The sequence below is a fragment of the Neolamprologus multifasciatus genome, chromosome 7, assembly GCF_963576455.1.
Source record: "Neolamprologus multifasciatus chromosome 7, fNeoMul1.2, whole genome shotgun sequence".
Lineage (NCBI taxonomy): Eukaryota > Metazoa > Chordata > Actinopteri > Cichliformes > Cichlidae > Neolamprologus > Neolamprologus multifasciatus.
The window spans coordinates 32,175,089-32,184,756 of record NC_140445.1 but is presented as its reverse complement, the minus strand read 5'-3'; the positions used below and the strand labels follow the sequence as shown (position 1 = coordinate 32,184,756).

The 9,668-nt window shown below is 38.1% G+C and overlaps 1 protein-coding gene across 1 annotated transcript; it reads left to right on the top strand.

Annotated features, from left to right (window-relative positions):
• Positions 1-1,012: 1,012 nt before the first annotated feature.
• wdr5 (WD repeat domain 5) lies at positions 1,013-9,178 on the top strand. Its single transcript, XM_085165936.1, has 14 exons — positions 1,013-1,207; positions 2,474-2,583; positions 2,770-2,878; positions 3,029-3,102; positions 3,330-3,419; positions 5,827-5,916; positions 6,065-6,148; positions 6,239-6,294; positions 6,561-6,607; positions 6,827-6,902; positions 7,171-7,204; positions 7,530-7,604; positions 7,759-7,846; positions 8,087-9,178. Exons 2-14 carry the CDS (start codon positions 2,506-2,508, stop codon positions 8,185-8,187), a joined length of 1,002 nt encoding a protein of 333 aa, XP_085022062.1. The 5' UTR covers positions 1,013-1,207; positions 2,474-2,505; the 3' UTR covers positions 8,188-9,178.
• Positions 9,179-9,668: the final 490 nt, after the last annotated feature.

The window sequence follows — 9,668 nt, the reverse complement described above, 5'->3', positions numbered from 1 at the left end:
GTCTAGCTTCCTCCTCTGCCACACCAACCCTGCATGTCCTCCTTCACTACATCCATGAACCTCTTCTGAGGTCTTCCTCTTTTCCTCCAGCTTGGCAACTCCATCTCCAACATCTTTTGTCCAGTATATCCACTACCCCTTCTCTACACACTGTTCAACTGTCTTCAAGCTGATCAACCTTGCTCTCAGGTACTCATTTCTAATCTTGTTCATTCTGGTAATTCAGAATGAAAATCTCAGCATCTTCACATCTGCCATATCTGGCTCAACCTCCTGTCTTCTTATGAGCGCCACCATCTCCAAACCATACATCATAGCAGGTCTCTTTATGACCTTCTAAACCTTCCATTTGACTTGTGCTGCATCCTTCTCATGTTCATCTCCACCATTGCCTGCACACCCCTCTTCACCTCTCTTGTGCACTAAACTCCTATTTGAATCCACCTTCACTACCTTTATTCTTTGGATTTTCAATGTTACATGTGTTTCTTTCTCATTCACACATATTTAATATGTCTTGCTTCAAACGGACTTAAATGCTCATACCTACACCTTTCTGGACTCTTTTCCACCTGCTCCCTACTCTCTGTACATCATAGTCCACTGACTTTATCAGTCAACTTGTCCATTACCACTGCAAATAAGAAGTGGTTTGGAGCCAATCCCTGATATAATCCCACCCCTCCTTCAAACCCATCTGTCACTCGTATTGCACACCACACCACTGTCTTGTTGTCCTCCTAGATGTCCTGCACCACCTTAAGATATTTCTTTGCAGCATTCCATCTCTTGTACCCAATCATATGCCCCATATATTCTTTAGAAACAATCGAACTCATCCTGACCTTCTCTAAACGTCTTTATCAACAGTTGTTTTTATAATGTTTTATAAAAATGGAAGATATAATAATGAATGACATGCAAAACTCTCTGTTTAATGGATTGTGGCAGTATGCGCGTAAACACGTTGGTTTGCGTCCCGCCGTGAAAACCAAAGAAGAAGAAGAGCGTAACACGCATGCGCAAAGCCACAGCACACCACATTCCCCGCTTCTCTTTCCCTACAGGAAATCATCCAAGAGCAAGTCACTTGCTGTATACGTTCTCCATGATCGTCTGAATACACATACATGGTGTGTGTGTTTTTTTTAAATCCTTTAGAGTGTTTACGAGGAGTAACAATCTGACCGTGAAGCTCCGTTAATCTGTGAGTACCGTCTTTATGACTGAATCCTCATTGTGTGAATGGAGGGCCCCTCCATGGTACCTCAGCCAGTTTGTCAACAGCACCAGTGCATTTCGAGCAGCGGCGGCTGCATCATTAAATAACCTTTAGCGTCTATATAAAACCACCAGTTTTAAAGTGGCGTTATCGTTGACGGTTCAACATCTGAATAGTGATATAACAGCGTGGCTAGCTGTCGTTCAAATACGATCTTAGTCAAGAGTTGAATTTTCCAACCAAGGGAGTCCGTATCGCCCTTTGTTTGATATTCTCTTTTCTCGCACGTTTGTTCCATTTAAACGCGAATTCATGTTAATATATTGCAAACAGATGCCATCTAGTCTTAGCTGAATGCATTTGCGTTTCTGTTTGGTGGTTTTAAGTAGCCACAACGAAGTAATGCAATGCTAGCTAGCTAAAGCTAGCTTAAATGGCTAAACTTGGAGCTAGATGAGAAAGCAGCAACACGAACAAGAGAAAATAGCTACAGCCTGTACCAACTGGGGTAAATGCGGCGTTTAGCAAAAACTGCAGCTCATATGAGGGGCATAAAACTAAAAGGAAACGCCGTGAGCTAAACGGCAAGGTGGTTTCGTATATACTTTGTGCATTTTTGTCATTATGCAATATATACCATTGTTGTCATGTGAGATGGAGAAAGAGGTTTGCCCTTTCATTGCATTTTAACACCACTATCAGACTAAATATCGACTATATTCAGTCTAAAATTCGTTTTAACTTGACTGTCAGTGAATGTTGCAGTCAGTGCAGGGAGTTATGACCATTAAAAAAATAAAAAAATATATTTGACTAACTTTAATATCAGGATTTTAGAGACTAGAAAAAAAATTGCATAGTCATCATGTAAATAAATAAACACAAACTAGAAAATTTCTGAAGAAATTTCGAGTGTGCCAGTGTATCTGCTGCTTGTAAACCTATCAGAAACTAAGAATAGTTTTTTCAAACATGTAAGATTTATTGGGTGCATAAAATAGTTGGTTTGAAAAAAGTTCAATGAAAAAACAGCTAGAAACATGTCGAATGGTCATTTTAATAGCAAAGGAATTGTATTGTATAGTATGTCTTATTTTATTTTAGGCATCAGTGATATTGTTCATGCAAACCTCTTGAAAAGTTACTGAGGCTCGCTGTTATATTTGTTCATTGGTATTTATAACTGGTATACTGATCAGCACCAGTAGCATAAAGAATATCTTATGGTATTTATTTTTTCCTCTGCTTTAGGATAGTACACAGTAGATGCTAATTTCTTCACCATGGCAACTGAAGACAAGAAACCAGAGACTGACACAAAACCTCCAGTAGCGCCGTCAGCATCTGCCAGCCAAAGCAAGGTTTGAATTTTTGGGACTATCGCTATTCTGTTCCAGCTGTAGCCTTTTAGGGCCAGGAAATAGCCATAGTTGGGATTTATAAGAGAATGTATTTTGTTTAATATAGACTTGAATGTTAGAATGTTAGTATATTTGTCACATCTCAGCCAAGAGTTGTTAAATGTTGTATTTCCTTTTCACTCACAGTCGGCACCTGCAAAGCCAAACTACAGCCTGAAGTTCACATTAGCGGGCCACACCAAAGCTGTGTCCTCTGTCAAATTCAGTCCGAGTGGAGAATGGCTCGCCAGCTCATGTGAGTAAAAATCACTGCTGGAACTACCTTTTTTTTTTCCATGACTTAATAATTATCAATAAATTATTGCAGCTTCTTGTTGAGTTTTAAGATTGATGATGTGTTGTTTTTTTAACCTATGCTGAGTGCGTATTCATTCTGTCTCTACAGCTGCTGATAAACTGATCAAAATCTGGGGCGCGTATGACGGCAAGTTTGAGAAAACCATATCTGGACACAAACTTGTGAGTTTGACTAATTCTTAGCTATACTCCTGCTGTGTTAATGGTTTTGTTTTTTATTGGCTGGACTAACGTAGAGCTACTGTAGCATCCTTGATGTTTAGTCAATTGGGATCAGATGTTTGGACTCGTTACTAAGAGCCAAGCCACGGTTCCATTAGTTCTTACATTGGCACCATGCTAGCTGTTCTCAGAGCTTCAAGTCCTGATCAGTTCCCATGAATCTGCAGGGTATATCTGATGTGGCCTGGTCCTCTGACTCCAACCTCCTGGTATCTGCATCAGACGACAAAACCCTGAAGATTTGGGACGTCAGCTCGGTAAGATGGGAGATTATTTAAATGATTCTGCTGGAATGTGTGATATAATACTGAATTCTGTTTGCTGCGCATACATTTTTGCAAGCTGCACAGGTATATTACCATCATAGAATATTTGACCAACAGTTTTGGTTATTTTTATTTTAGCTATCCAACAGTAGGGAGTCTAGTCTTCTTTCTAGAAGAACCATAAAGATAAATAATAAAAAGCATGAATAGCTGTGGCACAATTATGAGTATGATCTTGGATGAGTGATTGGCAGGTATCAGCGTTGCAACTGAAGTGTAGTAGCACTAACTACAACTATTAGGTTAGCTCATGTAGGTAATTGATTGTCATTTTTTATATAAATGAAATGTGCACAGCACAAAAGAGTTGGAACATCTAAAAAAAAAAACATTATTAAGAAAAAATATACAGTCCTATGCAAAACTCATATTTGGAGTGAGACTTTCATGTCATTTTTAAAAAGGTCTTGTGTTTTTAGGCTTTCTGAAGGTCATTCAAGATTTTCTTTGAATGACCTTCATAGGATGCTTTTTCACTCATTTTCAGTCCAGGCCTTGTTCCTGGCCATTTTAGGAAGAATGTTTTTTGCTTTTGTAAAGCCACGTAACTCAAAGGATGAACTTTTTTTTTTTCTTATATTTTACAGACAACTTTGGAAAAGAACCAATTTTAAATTTTATCTCTATTTATTTATTTTTTACTAAGAGCCTGCCACGAAAGCTGCTAATATGTGCCCATTTCTTTTGTTGAATCTGAGAAATGCCAAATATAAGTTTGATGGGATGAAATAATATTTTTGTACCAACCAGGTGGTTTCCCCTAGAACTATTACCTGAAAACTTGGCATATCTCAGCATGGTGTACAGCGTGTCCTTTACAAAAAAAGGAAACAGGACAAGTAAAGGGCAAAAGAAGTGGCAGGCCTTAAAACTATCTATAACAGATTAAATATGAAAATATCTGAAACAGAGTCCTGAAACAGACTCTGAGAAATGCACCTGGCCCTTCAGTTGATCTGTTTGCTGAAGCCTCATCATAAAATGCCCTCCCCAGAGCTCGGACATTATTGAAGCATTGCAGGATCATTTTGACAGAACAGAACAAAGGGCAGCCAACATCCAAAGAGGAGCATAGAATGTCCTCCAGGAAGCCTGCAGAAATAGTCTTGAAGACTACTTAAAGAAATTACAAGAACGTTTTCCTAAGAGAGTTCAGGATGTGCTGAATTGGCTTTCATGCTCATCAGAATTGTTTTTACTTTATGTATTGTATTTCCATTTATGATTGCACAGTTTACTGCTCCCCATTTCCCATTTTCTTAGCACAGTATAAAGAAACAAGGGCTGGCTGAAGACTTTTGTATAATACTGTAGATGAATATTATAAACATATTGTACTTTAAAATACTCAGCTGATCTTTGTCCACTCCTGTGCAGTAGGCTGAGTCATCCACTGCTGTCTCCCCACATCGCCAGCTTGGTCTTAAGCCTGAATCTGTGAGAGCTACACCCCAGACTGACAGCCTGTTCTGAATATGACACAGATATTATGCAGTATTGCTGGTACTGCTAAAAATACTGATTTCATTTTCACAATCAATGTTCAGAATATTTGTTGACTACTTGAATGCATGAGTTCAACTAAATCTATGGGGAGGCTTGTTATTCAGGCCCTTATACTGCAAAAGATCATCTCATGATCATTTGGCTGGACTTACTATTCTTGCTGTCTGAGAGAACAATGCAATCTGTGATTGGTTAACTTGTGGGCAATCTCCCCTTTATTTACTCTACCTGCACATTCTCATTCTGTTACTGGGAGAAGATATCACATGCTCTTTTCAGAGAAGTTCAGAGACATTATGACATGCTTACTTAGTTAGATTTGCTTCTGAATTTCTTTGTAAATTTAGCTGAAGTCATGTGCTGATTTTGTCAGATGATGTTGCGTTTATCAAATTCGGATCTTAGCAGAGTGGCAGATTGGAAATGGCTCGGAAGTTGCTGATTAAAATGTATTAATGGGTTATTTTATATGGGCCTATTTTCTGATAATAGAGTCGGAAAAATATGTAAATGAGAAGGCTTTGTTTGGGAGTACTACTTGTAATAGAATCTCAGTGTGTTGGAAATGCGGTGTACTGCTGTAAAAAAGGGGAGATAGTGATTTGGTAAGGCTCGGTCTACATCGCTGCTGTGTCTCTTATCATTATACTTTTATGAAGTATGAAAATGAAATCCATGTAGACTCTTAGGTTCATATCAGTGGTTTCTGCTGATGTTAAAATTGTATTACATTTAAAGCTGCGCTTGTAGTGTGGTTTAGTTGAAGATGGTCCTGGATTTTTCAGTGTGGGTGAGAAATGTGACATTTTGACCAATTTTCTCTCTAATCCAGGGGAAGTGCTTAAAAACTCTGAAAGGTCACAGCAACTACGTCTTCTGCTGCAACTTCAACCCCCAGTCCAATCTTATTGTGTCAGGATCGGTGAGTACCAAGCTCTTGGCAAGAAACAAGTCCTAACTAAATGGAAAGCAGATGTTAGACCTTTGCGAAAGCCTTCACTTTGAGCATTAGAAGCAGTTTCTGAGTGGTTTTCCAAAAAATGATTATTTTTTTTCTCTTCCGTTTCTAGTTCGATGAGAGTGTAAGGATATGGGACGTGAAGACTGGGAAATGTCTGAAAACGCTGCCAGCTCATTCTGATCCAGTCTCTGCTGTAAGTTTATTTTTATAATTAATTAGACAAATGTTCCGGATTTAATATTAACACTGTATTAAAGGCATGATGGTCTGCCTCGGCTTGCAGGTTCACTTCAACAGAGACGGCTCTCTGATCGTGTCCAGTAGCTACGATGGCCTTTGGTGAGTACTTGGATCCTCCTGAGACTCTCTGGCCACAGTTCAGGGAACATGGGTGCTTTTTAAAAGAACAAGCTTGTCTTTGATAAGAACTGGAAATGCTCCGTGTCTGGCATATTTGCTCTGTGCTCGAGCTAAAAAGAATCCCTTATCATCACATTGTAGCTGATGTGGATGACTTTCTAGTCACCCGGTGTGTGATTTTTTTTTATTTTTTTTTAAATACACGGAAATGTCTCTCAGTTAATTGTGTTATCTTTCATTCACAGTCGAATCTGGGACACAGCATCAGGGCAGTGTTTAAAGACACTGATAGGTAAGATCAGTCACACACGTGTTCCAATTCTTCTCGTTTGGTTTGATTTGTTACAGAATGTGCTAATTAAACGATTGATTAGTGACAGCAAATCTAATTAGTTTTGTATTGAGGCATGAAAAATGCAATCAGACTGAAGCTTTGAGTTTTTTCAGTTTTGTTTTGTTCTTTTAAACGTGTCTTTGTGATCAATGCATTCTTGTTTTTTGTGTGTCTTAGATGACGACAACCCTCCTGTGTCGTTTGTAAAGTTTTCCCCCAATGGGAAATACATCCTGGCTGCTACACTGGATAAGTGAGTATAGACGTTGCTCAGTTTTGTGGCTTTCCTTCATGACGCTTGCTAATTGGGGGGGGGGGTCTCTCACTGTAAAGCGCCTTGAGGTGAGTGGTGTTGTGATTTGGTACTATATAACTAAATCTGAATTGACGTCTTAAGGAGCTGGACAGTTTTTCACAAGCACCACTTGGATTTCACCAGCAGGAGGCAGCACAGCATCACAGTGAGCTGCTGTCTGTTTATTTGACTGTCGATTTTAAACTTCTGTTTGTATTTCTTTTAGCACGCTGAAGCTGTGGGACTACAGCAAAGGAAAGGTAATTGCCTTTGAAAGCTGTTGAAAGCCTTGATTATCATTCAGTTCTTTTATTCTAACTGATTTAATTTGTCGGTGTTTATGTATTAAGAGTTCAGAAATTTTAAATCATAGATGCACATTCCCAGTAGATGCACACAAGTGGCCTAAAAGATCCAAAATGGCTTAGCAGTCGCTTTTCCATAGCCTGAGTAAAGATGGCATTTTATTTTGCTTTAAGATGTGAAATGTTTGTTTAGTAATGAATAAAACTTGCAGATTTTACAGTTTTGTCATTTTTGATTGTATAACACATACAAATAACTTCTGCTTTTCTAACATTTCAGTGCTTGAAGACATACACGGGCCATAAAAATGAGAAGTACTGCATATTTGCAAATTTCTCTGTCACTGGTGGGAAGGTAAGATCATTTCTTTGAGAAAATGAACGTTTATATTTTGTTTTTATTGGTGCTTTTAGTTTCAGTATTACTTTAAAATTACAAAATGGTCCTTTTGAAATCACTTATGTGTGCAAACATAACTCTGAGCCTAAGTGCCGCTGCTCTTTTGCAGTGGATCGTGTCGGGCTCAGAAGACAACATGGTTTATATCTGGAACCTGCAGACGAAGGAGATTGTGCAGAAACTCCAGGGCCACACAGGTACTGCAGATGCACTGTGACTGAAAACGCAGATAGAATAGCATTTTTGTATGGGGACTAAAAGTCTAAGGCAGAGTTAGTTGTCTTTTAGAATCACTTTGCATTTATTTAATTAAATATTTGAAGGTGCGGCTCATTTTTAAGACAGAAATTTGCAGCTGTGTTTTAAATATTGTGTTCTGGTGCAATCTGTTCTTTTAGTTTGTCATTCTTTAAATTTTCTTCTTGCACTTTTTTCAGATGTTGTCATTTCGACTGCCTGCCACCCCACAGAGAACATCATTGCATCTGCGGCTTTAGAAAACGACAAAACCATCAAGCTATGGAAAAGCGACTGCTAAGCCATTTTGGATCTTTTGGGCCACTTGTGTTCCTTTGTTTTTTTTTATATATATATATAATTTTCCTACATTTTATTGTAAGACAGGAGGACTTTTGTTTTCTAACAGAGAGCTCCTGCTGGATTGGAAGAATGAAATTAAACTCCATGAAATGTCATGACATTCAGCCAGGAGAACCAAACCAGACACATCATCCACACACAGTTCTGCAGCGGACGTTATCCCCTCATCAAAGCATGTGCCAGATTTCGATGTCTCATTATGGAAATTTGTGATTGGTTTTTTTTTTTTTTTTCTCTCCTCGTTTTACTTTGCAGCAATATTCTGGTGCTTCAGTATTTTATTTTTTTAAACACTGCATTAACCTCGATTTCACTGCCTCATAACAGTCTTCACAAGCACGATTCTAGTCTTGTACAATGAATATAATGGTTATTTGGTCCTTTGTGTTATTTTATTTTCTGCCTTTGTGTAACTCAGTAGTACCATTTACAATCAGTGACTTTAAAGTAAAGAAGTGACGGTATACCTGAGGACAACTACTTAATACTTAAGGACTTTGGATCTTAAGTGAGTGCTTTATGCCCTAACAAGATATTTTAAAAAACATTTTTTTAGGGCAACAAACCAGAATTTGACGTAAGTGCAATCATTGAGAATGTTTACAATTCTTCAAGATTTGCTACAAAAATCAAATTGACCCTGAATGACCCTTAAAAAAAGAAGTACTTAATAACACTTGACAGTTCACAACAGTGACCAAATGCAGTTATTGTGTTCCAGTATTTGTACATACAACAACGCCACGTGTCGCAGTTTGATTACTTTAGCTGTCTTTGTGTTTTTATGTTCTCTGCTTGACTAGCTGATAGTTCTGCACATGAAGCCAGCAGGCTGCTTTTCCTGTAGTTAACCTGGATTCTATGTAAAATATCTTCGCATCTGACAGCTGTAATTCACATCTGAATAAAAACAGTTTTTGTATGTTTCACCCCGAGTCATTGACAGTTTTATTTCTGTACACCTAACACAAATCAACTGGAAACGCTCACTTAAAATTTTTTAATAACCTTTTTTTTTCCTGTCCATGAATGAAGAACATCAGAGAACAACCCACGAAGAACAGATGACAAAATTCCATTTTCTTAAAAATAGACAAAATATAATGAAAGAAGATACTCCCATCTTGCAGCGACAGGTTAAAACATGGCAAAGTAAAAGCGACACAGTTACCAAAGTGCCAAAGCTTACTATTACTCCTGTCTTACATTTTCAATCTGAAAATTATCTCTTGCCGTCAAATAAGCTTTTCCACAATGTACATAACAGCCCACAGTGAGAAGGGAAAGAACAGAGTACATAAGCAAGGGATAAAATTACCTTTGTACAAAAATAGAGCTTTTACCAAGTGTTGTTTTTTTTTTTAAACTACAACATTTTACTGTTTATGCCACAAAGAAAGCAGTGATTGTGTCACATGT